At 50.0% G+C, this 18,406-nt stretch overlaps 2 protein-coding genes across 4 annotated transcripts in view; one reads left to right on the forward strand and one right to left on the reverse strand.

The window, feature by feature from the left end:
- The window catches only part of LOC130680058 (nascent polypeptide-associated complex subunit alpha, muscle-specific form-like), a 76,052-nt gene extending 73,521 nt beyond the window's left edge, over positions 1–2,531 (forward strand). Inside the window, exons 12-16 of one of the 2 annotated variants that reach the window (XM_057490067.1) lie at positions 418–483; positions 828–899; positions 1,108–1,229; positions 1,338–1,442; positions 1,813–1,949. In XM_057490067.1, coding sequence (XP_057346050.1) covers positions 418–483; positions 828–899; positions 1,108–1,229; positions 1,338–1,422 — 345 coding nt within the window. In that variant the 3' untranslated portion in view covers positions 1,423–1,442; positions 1,813–1,949. Of the gene's footprint in view, positions 1–417; positions 484–827; positions 1,230–1,337; positions 1,443–1,812 lie in introns of both variants that reach the window. The other variant, XM_057490066.1, reaches the window with a different exon arrangement.
- Positions 1–17,873, reverse strand: part of LOC130680059 (nascent polypeptide-associated complex subunit alpha, muscle-specific form-like) — a 76,046-nt gene extending 58,173 nt beyond the window's left edge. For both annotated transcript variants that reach the window (XM_057490068.1, XM_057490069.1), the window contains exon 1: positions 17,391–17,873. In XM_057490068.1, coding sequence (XP_057346051.1) covers positions 17,391–17,858 — 468 coding nt within the window. In that variant the 5' untranslated portion in view covers positions 17,859–17,873. The remainder of the gene's footprint in view (positions 1–17,390) is intronic.
- Between the last annotated feature and the right edge of the window lie 533 nt (positions 17,874–18,406).

Genomic DNA, 18,406 nt, shown 5'->3' on the forward strand with positions numbered 1-18,406 from the left:
ACTGCCCCTCTGTGGCCTCGGGCTCCTCATGTGGACATGGAGGGTTGCCGTCACCCTGGGGTGTGGGCCTCCCTGGTGAGCAGGGTCCAGGGAGCCCAAGACGCGCTTCAGCTTTGTGCCCAGCCCACCTGGTCATGTGAGGGGAGCCGTGCTGATAGCCGGGTGACAGTGAGTGCTCAGGGCACCCTGGGAGGCAGAGGGACCTCCCCTGACCCTCTCAGGGCGGCGGCCGTGGCCCAAGGACCCCCATGAGTTTGTGTGTGTTGGAGCTGGGGTCGCTCTAGGCTGAGAGCCTGCTGGAGGTGGGGACAGCGTAGGTGCCAGGGGGCTCGGGCGAGCCATCCATCCACCACGGTCTGGTTGCGGGAGGCCGCGTGGGAGGGGAGCATGAGCACCCGAGTGTCCTGGACCTTGCAGGAGCTGGACTGCGTATTGAAGGAAAGGCAGCGGGACCGCATGGGACCCAAGGAGAGGAAGAGGAAGGTGAGAGAGGCGTGCCGCGGGTCACGGGCGGTGGGGGCGACCCTGCACCCTGCTCCTGGTGCCACCAGTCCTGAGCTGCCAGCATTGGTGTGACCAGAAGGAGGGCGAGAGCAGCTGGGTACAGGGGGAAGTTGGAGGACAGGTGCAAGGCCCACAGGTCCTGGGATTGGCCAAAAGCCAGCCCTGGGAGGGCCCGGGAGGGGAGAGCTGGGAGAAGGGAGGTGGGGAGGCAGCACAGGGTGGTCCAAGGGAGCTGGAGGCTGAGGGTGTGGGGTTCAGGGGAGGCTCTGTGGGCTCCCCTGGGGCAGGCGGGGACTCATCACCTCCTCACCCCGGTGGCACAGGGCATGGTCCCCTACCTCGGATTGTTTCTCGCTGACCTGCCTAAAGAGCAACTCCTGGAGCATAATGAGGACGTGAGTGAGCCCAGAGGGGCACGGGGGGACAGGATGGTGAGCTTTAGGGAGGAGAGGGCCCCCAGTGAGCCTGGACCTCAGCACCGGGCCACCCCTCCGTCCCCCACCTTTCCTGAGAGTGGGTTCCCGTGTGAGCAAAGATCCAGCACCATCCAGTGCCCCACTCCTCACCCCCCCTTGTCTGCATCCTGTCCTTCCTCTGCCCCAGGTCGCTACCCTCCAGGACGAGATCATGGTGCACAAGCACATGGCCGCGGTGTACGACCTGGAGAGGGACGAGCACTTCATGTCCTTTGTCCAGGCTGTGGAGCCCCTGGACGAGGAGCAGAGGTGAGGCCGGCCGGAGTCAGGCGTGGGCTGCAGCTGCCGGCGGGCTCTGGGGGAAGGGACCCCTGACATGTGCCTCCAGGGGCTCACAGGTGTCCCTGTGTCCTGCAGCTACACGCTGTCCTGCCAGCTGGAGCCCCCAGGCCAGAGGGCCGGCAGAAAGGGACTGTTACAGTTCCTCAGGTCCCACGTTTAAACGTCCTGGGCCAGGGCCAGGTGAGTTTCTGGGCTGGGGCGATTGGCAGGGGGGTGGGCTGCTCGCTCCTCAGCCTCAGGGAAGCTTCGGGCCATGCTGGGTGTGGGGGCGTCCTAAAGACCGGTGCGGCTGGGGTCCCAGCTCCATGGCCGACCAGTCCTGTCAGACTGAAGGGTGGTTCCCCGCCCCCTCTGGGACCCAGCCTCCTCCTCTGTGAGTAGGTGACGCTCAGGAGCCTTCCCGTGACAGGGACCCCCCGGGTGCTGGTGATTGACAGGACCCTCCACACAGGGCCCGGAGCCCAGAGGGCAGTGGGGACGGGGTGGAAGCAGGATAATGGGGGGAACCCGGGATAACCTGCCTCTTCTGATCACCCGCGTGGCCCTGTAGCTGCTGTCATCGGGCCCGCGGCCCTGCTGGTGTCCTGGCTGCATGTGGAGGAGAGCTGCTTCCCCTTCGGGCAGGCGGCCCCTGGCGCCCCAGGACCCCAGTCTGCTTGCTGCTCCTCCTCCTCCCGCTGCTCATCCTGAGCCTCTGCTGGGGCAGCTGCTCTGGCACCTCCTCTGTCGGCTGACTTCGGCATCTCCCCACGCTGCCGCTGCCTCCTCAAGGGCCTGTACGTAGCCCCTGCCAACCTGGCCGCCTTCGTGCTGTGTCCTACCCTCTGCTCGTGGCCCGCTGGACAAAGGCGAGCCACCCCACCGTGTGGAGGGTTTTCGCCTTTGAGTAGGTGGCCTCCCACCGTGACGCCAACTGCTGCCTGGGTGCCATTAGCCACAGAGTCGTGGCCACAACGGTCCGGGAAGAGCTGGGGCCCGTCCTCACCATGGCCAGCCTTTCCCAGGATGGACACAGAGACGGCGCAGTGCTGCATGGGACCACCGCCCCCTGGGTGCCCAGCGGAGGCATCCGAGGCTGCAGGGCTGGCCGGCCGACGCAGGGTCCCGGGACATGCTCCCAGCGGAGCCCCTGTGCAACTCCCTCCCCTCATCCCTGAGAAATAGCCTCCCCAGGCACAGTGTGGTCTGGGTGTTGTGTCTGAGGTTAATGGTTCCTGGGGGTTGGGGTCATCCCTGTGCAGAATGTAATAAATGATGAACGGATTGCCACCACACTGCTCTTTCTTCTCAAAGCTCTGCCCCTCCTGCAGACATCGTGTGCCCCAGCCCACCGCACCCCCAGCCCTCAAACTCTATGACGCAGGGGGGCCCTGACCTCCGCCAGGTTATCCTCCATCCTCGGTCCTCTCCCCGTAAAGTGCTCAGGAAGAGCGGGGCGCTCTAAGCCACAGGCTGGCACACCTTGGGAACACTGGGGAGGGCGGTTCAAACAGAAACTGGACCTTCCTTCCTGACCCCTACAGGTTATGATCAGACACCAAAATCTACTGAATAGACGCCCCGGGGTGTCTCTTCACGTCTTCAACACCACTGCAGATGTCGTAACCCAAGCAGATCCCAGGGCTGCAAGGCACCAGTCTAGCACTGTCCCATTTAATGACACACAGCTGCCCCACACATTCCAAGAAATTCCTTTTCAAAAAATGTTGAACTTGGTCTCAAAGCACCTCCAAGATGTGCACTCCTTCCTTTGGGGGCCTTTCTCTGAGCCCAATTTTTCCATGCTTCACACCTCAGAGCACCCACCAAAGCTCCCAGGTCTCCAGTCTTCCCCCATGGTGCCCCTCAGCCGTCCATCCCCAGGCCAGGCTGGTGTGAGGCCCCTGGTATCCCGCTCCTGGATCCTGGCTGAGCGGCCTGACGTCTGTGACAAAAGGCTGGGGAGGCTGAGCGGAGGCACTTGGCTCTGATTCTCCCCATAATGCTCTCCCAGGGCTCTCAGGATGTGTTCACCCTCCCAGTACGGGAGGTCTGGCCTGCAGCGGAGCTGCAGGATCAGCACAAATACCCCCTTGGGGGGCTCCACGCTGGAGACAGTCTCCCGGCCTTATGCTGCAGGTGAAGCCCCAGACTGGGGACTGGAGAAGCGGAAGTGGGCCCTACTGACAGCCTCGGGTGACTGGATGACAGGAGGTAAAGTCAGGCCACCCAGGCCACCCTCCTCCTCCTGGCCCTGCCCACAGCACCCTCAGAGCCATCTGCCTGCACGGTGGTCCCAGGGATGACCTCAGGCTCCCCGGCCACATAGGGAAGGAGGTTTGGGCAGAAGGAGGGCAGATGGGCCTCTGGCAGGGCGGTGGCCCAGGTCAGACCTGTCTTCCTGCACGGCCCACCAGCCTCAACCCTAGAGCGATGAACTTCTGGGCCCAGAAACAGCAGCTGTCCTGTGCCTGCCTGTTTGTCACTGGTGCCAGCAGTCCGTCCTGCCCCGGTGTGTGCAGGTGCCCAGGGCATGCCAGGCCCTGGACTGCTGCTGCTGGGACACCAGGCTCACACGGCTGCGTGGCCACCCTGACTGTGGGCTGCAATGCACCTGCCCACCCGATGTGTGCTGTGGAGATGGCACGGCCCTCTGGCACCAGGTGCGCGGCTCTGTGCCCAGGCACGGGGCTCTGGGGACTCCCCGTCTTCGGGCTCCTCAGAGAAGCTAATGCTGGATTTCTTGTTCACGGAGTCGAATAACGAACTCCGGAAACACTAAAGGTAGGAGAGCAAGTGCGAGGCTTTTATTTAGAGATGAAGCAGGCAGGCAGAGCTCCTGGCTTGCACCTGCCCGGAGGGCTCAAGACAGCCCTGGGTTTCTGCGTCGTCTAGGGGATTTACAGGTGGTTGAGAGACAAAGGGTAGGGATGCAGACCGGCTAAATGGCCCCCAAATGCTTATTTTTGAAGAGACAGTTAATTTCTTATCAGTCTTCCAGATTATTTTGCAGAGTTAACACAAGAAATTTACTGCTCGGATTCTTTCCCAGAACAGCAGCTTCTTGGTTTGCGAGCATATCAATCAAGACTGCCTGTCCTGCTCCCAAGGTGGGCCGAGTCATTGTCCGCTATGTTAAGAAACCCATTTTTTGACTTCTTGGGTTTTAAAATGCAATCTTATCTTGAAGATGGAATCTTTCCTGATTTTACTATGTTGTTTGTGACTGGGCTCACTTGCCATTATGAGTTGCCTAGGATGCAAATCGCTTGATTAGGGCTAGAGGAAGAAAAGCGGCATCTGGGTAAAGTTAAAGAAACTAAGCTGGGCCTTTTAGCAGGCTAAAGTAAATTTTACAATAGTGTCATTTAACTGACACAATGAAGACATGGGCTATGCTGAGGTATTTTCCTATCTGGGGGATATTCAAACATTTCAGGCCAAGTTACTCCTGGGCTTTTTTAGTTTTCATCAATCTCCCAGAAGAATGCTTGTATTACATTAGAGAATTAATGTGACTGACTTTCCTTAATTGTTTCATGTGGAATTTCAGTAGGGGGTTTTATTCCGGAGGCCTCCCTACTCGGTCTGCACCCACAGTCCCTTCCTCACTACCACTGAGGCTCCGTGGCTTCCCTCCCCAGCTGCTGCCATTCTCTCCTTGTTCTTCCTCCAGGCTCTGTGTTCCCATGCTTGGGGCACCCCTCTCTCCCTGCCCTCCCAGCGGACTCCTTCCCCCATCCCTCCCCTGGCCTGGGAGTCCTGCTGGGAGGGCGTTGTGTCTTTTCCTCGGTTCTTGTCCCTGCCGCAACCAAGAATTGAAGGGCAGGAACACACTAGTGTGGGCTACCTCAGAGAGAGAGGCACACTGAAAGGTTGGCGGTTCCCCCTTTTAAGGATTTCTCAGGAATGTGACAAAGGGCTAGGGGTGTGGACTTGTTCAGTGGTCTCAAGGTGTTTTTCTTTGATGAGACATGAAGTTTCTCATCAGTCCTCTGGGTAATTCTGCAAAATTAGCTCAACACAAGAAATGCACTGCTCGGATGCATGTGGGAGCATATCAATTAAGACTGCCTTCCTTACCTCTAAGGTGGGCTGAGTTATTGTATGTTCGCTAAAGAGTATGTTAAGTGTGGATAAAATGGAAGTTCCTGTGTCCAGGATTCTCCCCTGGGCCTAGTCGGCTAGCTCACTACACGTGTTTGGGCAATATGTTGCTACTGACTCTATAGAAAGAGCTTCCACCCAGTGCTCTGGGTGACACGGTGACACGGCTGCGAGGCTGCAGGAGAGCAGAGCAGAGGCTGGAGTGGTGGCAGCGCTGAGGTCAGAGCCCCAGAGGATGGCTGTGTGGGATGGCTGTGTAGGCAGAGTCCCAGAGGACTTGCTGCATGCAGACTCGCTCTGATTGGATGAGATGTTAGTGATTGACCTGCCACTGTGGAAATAAAGTTCGGTACGACCCTTTCACCCCAAGAACATTTTACTGTCATTTCTTTGGTCACATTGAATCCATAGTGAACTTGCCCAGGGTTGAAATCCAGTGGCAGGACATTAAAAATCTTACTTCTTAACTTCCTGGGTTTTAAAATGCAATCTTAGCTTTAAGCTAGAATCTTTCTTGTCTTTACTATGTGCTGTTTATGGCTGGGCTAGCTTGCTACGTTAACTGTCCAGACCGCAAATTACTTGATTACGGGATGAAGGAGGAAAAACAGCATATAGGTAAAGTTAAAAAAATAAGCTGGGCCTTTTAGCATGCTAAAGTAAATCTTACACATGATTACAAACAATTAGCATAATAAAAACACGGACTATTTTCCTTCACCTGGGGAATATTAACTGATCTCACTGTGCATAATGCTTAACACAGAGTTCTGATAGGGGCTTTCCTTCCATGTAGTCACACTGCTCTGACTGTAATTATCCTGCCTTGCTTTTTCCAGAGGCCCTCACCCTCACCCTATTGTGTCTAAGCCGAGGGTCCCTGTCTCAAGCTGAGCCTGGGCAGCGACGCAGCCATGGGAGGAGGAGACTTTGCTCGGAGATGGTGAAGATTCAGGCCTCTGCAGAGTCGGGGGGGGGCGGGGTGAGGATCTGCGCCTCACCTCTGTTGGGCCCCAAGTTCTCTCCTGATGGCCCCTCTGCGACTGTGCCTGTCTTAGGTTGTTCCTCCCTTGAGGAATCTTACCCGTCTCTGGCTAGCCAGCCATCCTCCGGGGCCAATCAGGGCGAAGTGAGGCATGTGGGTGAGAGAGAGGCGGCATCGGTTTTCTGTCTCCTTGGCTGTTTCTGCCTCCGCGGCCTCCGTGCCCAGTACCTGCTTTAGGGATCCCTTGCCAGCCGGCACGGTCCCAGCTCAGGTAATATATTTTGAGGAACTCAGGCCATTTTTTATAACGTAAGATACTTCTTCCAAAACAGCACAGTAGTGAAGTTTCAGAAAAAATCTGGTTTGAGAAGGAAGGAGAAAGATCACAGAACCAGAAAACAGGAAAAAAGGTGAAAAGATTGGAAAAACCTCAGGGCAAAACGCTGGGCATAGCTGGGAGCTCTCCCCTCCTTCTCTCTTTAACTGAAGTTGTAGGTGATGTTGGGTGCCGAGGGAGGCAGACTTCTGAGGCGGGGGGGTTTTCACCCTCATTTTGGGAGCTGACCGCTGTGTGATGATGTTTGACCAGCTGTGTGGGGAGCCAGCGAGGACCTGTAACAGACACGACCTCGCCCCCAGATAAGCACCGCTGCTGGCATCTAGTTCTTTACCAGTTTAGGAATAAGAAACTGTAAATGACAAAAGACTTGCAATTTACAGTGGTTAAAGAGCTGAGGAGAACTTACAATAAGGCAGTGGATATAAGGATATTTGGAAATATCTGTAATGTAAAACACTGAATAAAGTTTAGCATTATTCCTTTGACAGTGCTTTCCAGGTAATTACAGCTGAGATAAATGTAAGCCAAATTAGCCAAATTTTCCCTAATGAGGAGAAAAAATTCCTCTGGCATGTTCCAGGAGGCCTCTGGAAAATGACAAGAGTTACTCAGAGGTAAGAGCACCGTTCTGAATTTGGTGTTGGTGAGACAAGGGACCGTGGGGTTAGGCAGAGTAGGGTGAGGGCCTCCGGAGAAAAAGCAGAGCAAGACCATTACAGTCAGAACAATGTAACAATGTGCGAAGAAGTCCCTAGCGAAACTCTGTGATAAGCATTACGCGGTCAGTCACACTAACTCTCTAGGGTAAAGATACCAGAGTAGGAATATAGACATTCTTCAGTGAATTCAGTTCAAGCTCAAAAGGCCAGGAGCAACTCGGCCTGGAATGTCTGAGTGTTCTGCAGATGAAGAAGAGTATCTCAGCATAACCTGTGACTTCTTTGTATCAGTTAGACCATGACACTGTAAAATTTACCTTAGCCTGCAAAAAGGCCCAGCTTATTTGTAACTGTACCTATATGCTGTGTTTCCTTCTCTGATCCTAACCAAGTAATCCGCAACCTGAGCAAAAGATTCATTTAGTAAACAAGCCAGGCTGTAAACATCTCAAAAAGTTAAGAAGTAAGATTCTTAACACACTTTAGCAAACAGGGAACAATCCAGCCCACCTTGCGGGCAGGGCACGTGGTCTTAATTGACATGCTCCCAGAGGGACACTGCTATCCTGAGAAAGAATCACAGCAGCAAATTTCTTCTGTTACTCATCAGAAATGAGCATTCTGGGACCACTCAACAAGTCTGCACCCCTAGCCCTTTACCCCCATTCCTGAAAATCCTCAACTGCGCATACATCCCCTAGACAATGAGCCAACCACGGACTCTCGTGTCCCCCTCCTGGCGTGAGCTAGGAGCTCTCTGTCCAGTCACTTTAACTCTAAATTAAAGCCTCTAACCTTGCTCTCCTACCTTGAGTGTTTGCGAAGTTCATTCTTTGGCTCAGTGAACAAGAACCCCGGCACCAAAGGCACCACGAAAAGGCAGGGACTCATCCTCACTACCCCGCCAGACTGGTCAAAAATTAGATATAGAGCAAAGAAAACTGAGTATGATTACAGTGCTTTCTTAGTACGCAGAACTAACGACCGCAGGAGGCTCGCACTCCCGTGAAAAGCCCGCCAACTGAATCACACCCAGTAAAATAATGAATACCCTCTGTGTGTTCCAGTTGTACTCTTCCTGTCTTCCTCCACCTCTAGTGGAAAGAGCCAAAGCGTGTATTCCCCTATCAGAGGAAACAAAGCAGGAAATTCCACCTAAACTGGAGAATTCAAATCCCCAGGCACAGCCAAGCACGATGTCAAAGGTCACACCCCACATTTGGCCAAACAAAAATACTGTTACTCTATTTGTAGCCCAAATGAGTAACTGTAAAATCCAACAGCTACAAGCTGATGGAAGGTGGAAGGGGCATAAAATCCCAGTGTTTACGCCGACACAGGCACACGGTCCTAGTGCCATTCCAGTTCGTCTGCACAATAAACATGCTCTAACACGTCACTACGCTCCTGTCAGCGGTCTGGGCGGCGATGTAAGTGGCGCGGCCCAGCTGGCTGCTAACTCGCTTCAGGCCAGAGTAAACAGAATAGCAGCCCGTGGGAACAGGGACACCTCACCGGGAGAGGGGAGCTTTTGTGCAAAAGGCAGGTCACAGATGTGAAAGTTTGCTTCATAAAATTCAATGTCATTTTTTAAAGTGAGTCCCTGAAAGTCCCAGCAAGCCACCCAGAAACAAGCTTAGTAAGGGCCCGTGACCCGGGGGGGTGGGGGGTGGGGTGTCCCCATTTCCAATCCCAGCGTGCATTCACACAGTTAAGGGGCACAAAGAACTCAGGGCAGGAACCTGCGGGTGCATTTCCTTAGATTCTGAAATGCTGTCACACTTCATTTTCTCTCTCAGATTTCATTACTCCTCCTCCCAGACCTCTCGGAATACTTATTTGAAACACAAATGGGGGCGGGCAGTGTGAACGAGGCCTAACTTGGGGCTCCGAATGGCCAATTGCACAAGAATCGACCTCAGCTATGGCTAGCCTAAGGACCAAAGCCATCAAGGGCTTGTCTTTGTTTAAAGTATCTCCATAATTTCATCACAAAAGAAGGAAGTAGGATTTTTGGATGAATACAGTCAGCATCTGACAGAACCCAAGAACATGTCCTCTATTCAGGAGAATCACATGGCACAATAACCATACGTCTCAGATTTTTTTCCTTAGAACTACAACTTAGAAAGCATGCAAGCTAATGGCAATGAATTCTGAAGCTGACTGACTTCCAACAGGCACCCTCCCGTGGCTTAAGCGGAAAAAAGCATTCAGCGTTAAGGCGGCGTCATCCGTATCAATGTAACATTTTCTCCATTTTACTTTCTATCTCCCTTATCCTCCACCGTTAGCTCAAAATAAACCAGTCACGCTAAGGAATGCATGGCACCAATTTTAATATTCATACTAATTAAGTAGCTTGAAGCTCAACTAAGATGAACAGATGAAGACTATCTACTTCAGAGCTAGATGCCACTGTGAAAAATTCAGACGAGAAAGATCATGAGAGGGGGCAGTCTCTAAAACGGAGGTGACAGGTGGTGCGGGGACCAGCGCTCTAACAGGAGACACCCCCCAACAAACACTACAGTGCGGGCACGGGAATTCTCACAGCTTGTGATAACCATGCTTTAAAGCTTTTGTTTTTAATAATCCAAATTCTGCTTTCTTTTTATTTATTTTTTTAAACTATGTTCTCAGTATAACTGATTATCAAAGGCATCAAAATGACATGCACAGAAATAGAAAGCACCTTAGAGGAACATTCCAGGAACACTGGAATATCATCCACAAGACCACTACAAAGCAGTGTGGTCCCAGCTGGGAAGTGTCCACTCAGAGCCAAGAGAGGCTGTAAGTCACACCAAAACATGCCTAATTACTGGACTTTTTAACCCTAATACATGTTCTTAGCATTAAGTTTTTTCATTGCCCCAAATACCTCAGACAAGAACAAAAACAGCAATAAAAACCTTTGGTGACATCTTCTACAACATAAAGCCATGAAATACCGTATTTAAAATCAGCCCTATGCCATAACCTGAAAGCCTGCGTGTTAACAAAAATACATATAATAAATATAAATTTAGACCCCGCATAATTGATTGTTTCCTGAATTCTAAAGGATTCAAGAAACCATTTCAGGGGGGAGCCTAGTAAACATAATGTTCTTCATGTAATTGTAGATTAATGATAACAAAATAAAAATGAATGGAAGGGAGGGAGGGAGGGAAGGAGGGAAGGAAGGAAGGAAGGAAGGAAGGAGGGAGGGAGGGAAGGAGGGAAGGAAGGAAGAAGGAAGGAAGGAGGGAGGGAGGGAAGGAGGGAAGGAAGGAAGGGAGAGAGGGAGGGAGGGAGGAGGGGGAGGGAAGAAGGGAGGAAGGAAGGAAGGAAGGAAGGAAGGAAGGAAGGAAGGAAGGAAGGAAGAGTATCAGAGTTAATACCATTACCTTGGTGGTAAGATACAGCTAAATTTTACATAGTGCTCCACTTATTGTTATAAGGCCACAGATTAACTGGTGAATAGCCTTAGTTTCTTCACTTCTAAAATAGGGAAGGATAACAGAGCCAACCTCATAGTATATAATTTAACATGATTGGCACAATTCCCATTGCACAGCAAATACGCAATAAGTATTACCATGTATCTATTATAAGTGCTTCCTATCAAACATGAACTCACGAAGGTAAGTTTTTGATGGAGATTATAGGGCCAACCTTAGATAGGCTGGTGAAGACCAGACTCTATTCAATACCCTGGAGATGTTACTTTTGCAAAGGCAATGTGCTATAAAGAATTTTTTTCCTTCTCTTTATTTTTCCAGTCAGCTCACACAATACACTTATTGTTACTGAGAGCCACCAGCAGGAAAGCTCACTGTAATTAAAAGATTGATCTTCTGGAAACAATGCTTAATAACAGGCACAAAAAAGTGTGAGTAATTCTGCATTTTCAAACACTGTCCTCAAGTTAATTTAACCTGAGCTCTTTGTGAATCACCTAGAAAGTCTAGAATCAGTATGTACAGGCTGAAATCAATGGACCAGAGAGAAGAGGAGACAAACTCCAATTGGCCACTTCATTAAGATCAGGGGAGCCTTGTGCAAAAAAAAAACCAGGTGAACAAACATTTTATATGCTCCAGATGAAAACAGTTCAGATTTACAATGGCAATATTTTGTATTTTGTGTGTTCTCTAAAGGAAAAATCTATCTTTACGCATATATATATATATATATATATATATATATATATTTATGTGTGTGCTGCAGGTATACTGGGAAAAACACTTGGTATATTGCAAAGACAAAAAATAAAAGTGGTTCTGAGAAAAAAAAAAAAACAGCAAAATACTGGCACATCAAATCAAAAAATACATCAAAAAGATCATCCATCATGAACAAGTAGGACTTATTCCAGGGAAGCAAGGATGGTACAGTATTAGAAAATCCATCAACATCATCCACCACATCAACAAAAAGGAGGACAAAAACCACACGATCACGTCCACAGATGCTGAAAAAAACATTTGACAAAATTCAACATCCACTCATGATAAAAACTCTCAATAAAATGAGTATGCAGGGCAAGTACCTCAACATAATAAAGGCCATATATGACAAGCCCACAGCCAACATCTTACTTAACAGCAAGAAGCTGAAAGCTCTTCCTCTGAGATCGGGAACAAGACAGGGATGCCCACTCTCCCGACTGTTATTCAACATAGTACTGGAGGTCCTAGCCACGGCAATCGGTCAAAACAAAGAAATACAAGGCATCCAGATAGGTAAAGAACAAGTCAAACCGTCACTATTTGTAGATGACATGATATTGTACATAGAAAAACCCGAAAGACCCCACTCCAAAACTACTAGAACTGGTATCTGAATTCAGCAGAGTTGCAGGATACACAATTAATACACAGAAACCTGCTGCTTTCCTATACACTAACGATGAAGTAGCAGAAAGAGAAATCAGGAAAACAATTCCATTCACAACTGCATCAACAAGAATAAAAATACCTAGGAATAAACCTAACCAAGGAACTGAAAGACCTACCATACCCTGAAAATACAAGATACTCTTAACAGAAATTAAAGAGGACACTAACAAATGGAAACTCATCCATGCTCCTGGCTAGGAGGAATTAGTATTATCAAAATGCCCATCCTGCCTAAAGCAATCTACAGATTCAATGCAATCCCCATCAAAATACCAACAGCATTCTTCAACGAACCGGACACATTTTTATTAGATAAAAAGTACAGGATTTCGTCAGGAATAAGAGCGAAGCATGGATCTCCTACCTTGCGGTGCTGAGCATCGGGGTCCGTGGCACTGACGAAGTTAGAGGCACACATCGAGCGAGTAAAGGAAGTAAAGAGCACCCCTGCCTCACCCAGAGGCTGGGGCGGCCTGGAGAAGCAGGCTGGAAGACAGACAGACAGAAAGAGAGACACTCCTCATGGATACCCAGTCGGGCTGTCAGGGTCTGACTGCAGACACACGGGACTTTGAGAAGCCACTGAAGCGCAGCCTCAGCCTAGACTCTCGCAGGTGCCCACGGCCTTCCTCAGTCCATCGCATCCAGGGAGATGCCTCTGAAGGGGAATCCTGGCCTCCACTCAGGTGACTTTCCCGGCTCCCAAGGGAGATGGGGGATCCACTGAGGGAGACGCAGGGGAACCTGGCGCTCGAGACTTTGAGATCGGCAGCCGGGCTAGTCCCATTTAAGTGGCTGACGAGCGCCCGATGTTGTGTGCCATAGACGGCTTCCTTCTATAAGGACAGTGAAAGAAAAGGGAGGCTCGGATGCCTATACTCACCTCCGAAGTTATCCCAGACGAGCCCCCCAAAATGATGCAGCTTCTCACACCACAAGGGTATGAAACTAGAAATAATTTACGCAAATAAAACGAAAAAGCCCACCACCGCATGGAGGCTTAACAACATGCTCCTGAATAACCAACGGATCAATGACTGAATAAAAACAGAGATCCAGCAATATATGGAGACAAATGACAGCAAGAACTGAACAATGTAGAATCCATGGGACAGAGAAAAGGCGGTGCCTAAGAGGGAAGTACACTGCAATACAGGCCTACCTCGGGAGAGAAGAACAATCCCATATGAACAGTCTAAACTCACAACTACCACAACTAGAAAAAGAAGAACAAATGAGGCCCAAAGTCAGCAGGAGGAGGAACGTAATAAAGATTGGAGCAGAAATAAATAAAACCGAGAAGAATGAAACAATACAAAGAATCGATGAAAGCAGGAGCTGATTCTTCAAGAAATATACAAAATGGATAAACCCCTAGCCGGACTCATCAAGAAAAAGAGAGAGCCTGCACACATAAACAGAATCAGAAATGAAAAAGGAAAAATCACTACAGAAACCACAGAAATACAAAGAATTATGACAGAATACCATGAAAAATCATATGCTAACACACTGGATAACCTAGAAGAAATGGACAACTTTCTAGTAAAATGCAACCGGGCTAGTTCCACTTAAGTGGCTCACGGGCGTCCGATGTTGTGTGCCACCGACGGCTTCTATAAAGACAGTGAAAGAAAAGGCAGGCTTCGATGCTGATAACTCACCTCCCACATTATCCCGGACGAGCCACCCAAAATGATGCTGGGGTTTTTCTTGTCTGCGGAGGGGAAGAGTGAACTTAGAGAACACCCAAGCCAATGTAGGAGACGCTTTTAGTGAGAGATACAGTGACAGGACAGATCTCCTGGCTCGTGGCGCCAGGAGGGGTCAAGAGAGCCCATAGTTGTGCGTTCCCTAGGGATTTTATAGGCAGTTGAGGATTTGGGGGGGGACCCTATAAAGGCTTAACGGTGTGGACTTGTTAAGGGGTCCCTGAATATTTAAAATCAACTTAACACACGAAATTTAGTGCTCTGGTTTCTCCCTGGGATACCGGCGTCTTGGTCAGGGAGCATATCATTCAAGGCTGCCCGCCCAGTTCGCAAGGTGGGCTGAGTTATTGTCTATCTGCTAAAGAATAAGTTAAGAATCTTACTACTTCTTCACTCTGATGCGGAGAGGTAAATCCCAGATATCATAGTAGCTCCTCTCCTGACAGTAAATTAACTGCAACCAACAGAGCCATCCAGATTTGACAAGTCATAACTCCAAGTTCTAGGCGGAGCATCAAAACTGAGACTGGATTAAAGACGGCGGTGTGAGAAGTGAGACAGAGACCCCCTCCAAAACCACATATAATGTGAAAATATAATTAACACAACTAGTCCTGAAAGAGCACCGGGAAACAAGGCTGCAGCAGACTGCATATACCTGGAGAAAGCAGTGGATCTCACGGAACAGGGCACCAGCACCACTCCCCCTGAGACCCAGGACATCCCTCCACTGGGTGAGCAGCTCCAGAGAGGAGAGGTTCTGGGCCCTAGAGGGCGCCACATACAAATATATAACGTCAAAGGAACCTGGTTCAAAGCAAAATCTCAGCACCAGAGAAAGGACTGAGACTGAATTAATAAATCTTCCTGAAAGAGATTTCAAAATAAAAACTATAAACATGCTCATGGAGGTACAGAAAAATATTCAAGAACTCGGGAAAGAATTTAGGAAGGAGATCTAATCATTGAAGAGCACAATGTAGGGTATTAAAAGCAGATTAGATTCGGTGGAGGAGACGACAAATGAAAACAGAAACTAGGGAAGAGGAATACAAACAAGATGAGGCACAGAGAGAAAAAAGGATCTCTAGGAATGAAAGAATACTGAGAGAACTGTGTGACCAATCCAAACAGAACAATATTCGTATTACAGGAGTGCCAGAAGAAGGAGAGAGAAAGGGATAGAAAGTGTCTTTGAGGAAGTAATTGCTGAACACTTCCCCAATATGGGGAAGGAGATAGTTTCTCAGGCCATGGAGGTGCACAGATCTGCAAACACAAGGGACCCAAGGAGGACAACACCAAGACATATAATAATTAAAATGGCAAAGATCAAGGATAAGGACAGACTTTTAAAAGCAGCCAGAGAGAGAAATGAGACCACATACAAAGGAAAACCCATCAGGCTATCATCAGACTTCTCAGCAGAAACCTTACAGGCCAGAAGAGAATGGCATGATATATTTAATGCAAAGAAAGAGAAGGGCCTTGACCCAAGAATACTGTATCCAGCATGACTGTCATTTAAATTTGAAGGAGGGAATAAACAATTCCCAGACAGGCAAAAGTGAGGAAATTTGCCTCCCACAAACCACCTCTACAGGATATTTTAAAGGGATTGCTCTAGATGGAAGCACTCCTAAGGCTAAATAGGTGTCACCAGAGAAAATAAAATCACAGCAAAGAAAGCAAACCAACCAAATACTAAAGGCAAAAAAATAAAATCAACAATCCACAAAAGCAGTCAAAGGAAACACAAAGGAGTACAGAATAGAACACCTACCATATAAAGAATGGAGGAAGAATAAGAAGGGAGAGAAATAAAGAATCATCAGACTGTGTTTATAATAGCCTAATACAAGAGTTAAGTTAGACAGTCAGATAGTAAAGAAGCTACCCTTGAACCTTTGGTAACCACGAATCGAAAGCCTGCAACGGCAATAAGCACGTATCTTTTGATAATCACCCTAATTGTAAATGGACTGAATGCACCAACCAGAAGACACAGAGTAACAGAATGGATAAAACAGCAAGACCCATCTACATGCTGCTTACAAGAGACTCACCTCAAACCCGAAGACATGCACAGACTACAAGTAAAGGGATGGAAAAAGATACTTCATGCAAACAACAGGGAGAAAAAAGCAGGTGTTGCAGTACTACTATCTGACAAAATAGACTTCAAAAAAAGAAAGTCACAAGAGATAAAGAAGGACATTACATAAGATAAAGGGGTCAATCCAACGAGAGGATATGACCACTATAAATATCTATGCACCCAACACAGGAGCACCTACATATGTGAGACAAATACTAACAGAATTCAAAGGGGAAATAGAATGTCATGCATTCATTTTAGGAGACTTCAACACTCCACTCACTCCAAAGAACAGATCAACCAGACAGAAAATAAGTAAGGACACAGAGGCATTGAACAACACATTAGAACAGCTGGACCTCAGACATCTACAGAACTCTCCACTCAAAAGCACCAGGATACACATTCTTCTCAAGTGCACACGGAACGTTTTCAAGAATAGATCATATACTAGGCCACAAAAAGAGCCTCAGAAAATTTGAAAAGATTGAAATTGTACCAACCAGCTTCTCAGACCACAAGGGTATGAAACTAGAAATAAACTACACAAAGACGACGAAATGGCCTACAATCACATGGAGGCTTAACAACATGCTCCTAAATAACCAGTAGATCAATAACCAAATAAAAACAGAGATCAAGCAATACATGGAAACAAATAACAACAATAATTCAACAAGGCAAAAATCTGTGGGACTCAGCGAAGGCGGTGGTAAGAAGGAAGCATATTGCACCACAGGCCTACCTCAGGGAAGAACAACAATCCTATATGAACAGTGTAAACTCACAATTAACCAAACTAGACAAAGAAGAAAAAGTGAGGCCCAAAGTCAGGAGAAGGAGGGACATCATAATGTTTAGAGCAGAAATAAATAAAATAGAGAATAGAACAATAGAGAGAATGAAAGCAGGAGCTGGCTCTTCGAGAAAATAAATAAAATAGTAAACCCCTAGCTAGACTTATCAAGAAAAAAAGAGAGTCTACACACATGAACACTTTTCATTCCGAAGGCGCGGCCTCCGGCGGCCTCTCCCCCGTCGCCCCGCCGCGGGTCCCGCCTCACCCTCTGCTCGCCCGGCCCTCGCCCTCGAGGCCGCCGCCGAAAACCTCCACACGCGGCAAGACGCCCGCCGGCCTCCCCGCCTGCGCGGCCCCGGGCCCTCCGCCTGGGGCCCCGGCCCCGGCGGCGGCGGCAGGTCGGCGGAGCGGCCCCGAGCCGGGCCCAGCGAGGACCCAGCACCCGCGTCAGCCGCCCCACGGCCCTGCGGGCCCCGCGCCGCCCGCCGAGCCCTCGCACGAGCGCCCCCTCACCGGCTCCACCGCGCCCACAGGCGGAGGCAGGGGTCCCCGCGGCCACGTACCTTCTGGCCCACAGAGCCGTCGCTGTCGCCTTCACCCCTGAAGCGGGGCCCGCTCTGGACGCTCCGCCGCAGGTCCGCGGTGGCGGGAGCCTCTTCCCGGCCGGGCTCTCGGAGGCCTTGGCGAAGTGGGAGTGCGGCGCCGGGAGCCCAGCGGGCGAGGTCGGTGCCGCCGGCGCCTCCGCTCCGGGAGGAAGGCGAAGCCGAGCACAGCGCGAGTCCACCATCTGGACTACGCCGGGCTCGCTGCGCGTACGAGACGGAGGGCCGGAGGGCCGGAGGCGCCCGGAGAAGGACGGCGGACCGGACCACGGACGGAGCCGAGGGAGCAGCTCCTCCTGGCGGCGCTCGCGAGCCTACTGATTCTTCAATATGGCGGCCGCGGCGCCTGCAGCTACTACGCAGCCGCCGGTGGTACGTTTTCTGCGCGCGCGCCCAATGGGTACCTGCTCCGCGGAGTCGCTCCCTCATTGGCCTCGAATGCCGTCAGTCGTGGGAGGGCCTGGGCCTGACGTGCCACGCTCATTCGCCGCGACGGCCTTCTGATGGGGCGGGACCGCGCGGGACGCTGCACACTCAATGGCCGCGAGGGCTGTCCGGCCGGGACTTTCATTTTGTTCAATGTACTTTCTAATTTTTCTTGAGATGACCCACGTGTTATTTTTATTTACTTATTTATTGATTGTGGTGTCATTAATACACAATCACATGGGCAACAACGTGGTTACCAAATTCTCCCCATTATCAAGTCTTCCCACACACCCCATTAGTCACTGTCCATCAGGGTAGTAAGATGTAGAGTAATTACTTGTCTTTTCTGTATTTACTGCCTTTCTCGTGTCCCCCCGCTACATTATGTGTGCTAATCGTAATGCCCCTTTTCCCCCTTATCCCTCCCTTCCCACCCACCTCCCCAGTCCCTTTCCGTTCGGTAACTGTCAGTCCATTCTTGGGTTCTTTGAGTCCGCTGTAGTTTTGTTCCTTTAGAAAGATAGGTAGAAAATCTCCAGTCACTTGAA

This window comes from Manis pentadactyla, chromosome 12 (genome assembly GCF_030020395.1).
Source record: "Manis pentadactyla isolate mManPen7 chromosome 12, mManPen7.hap1, whole genome shotgun sequence".
NCBI lineage: Eukaryota > Metazoa > Chordata > Mammalia > Pholidota > Manidae > Manis > Manis pentadactyla.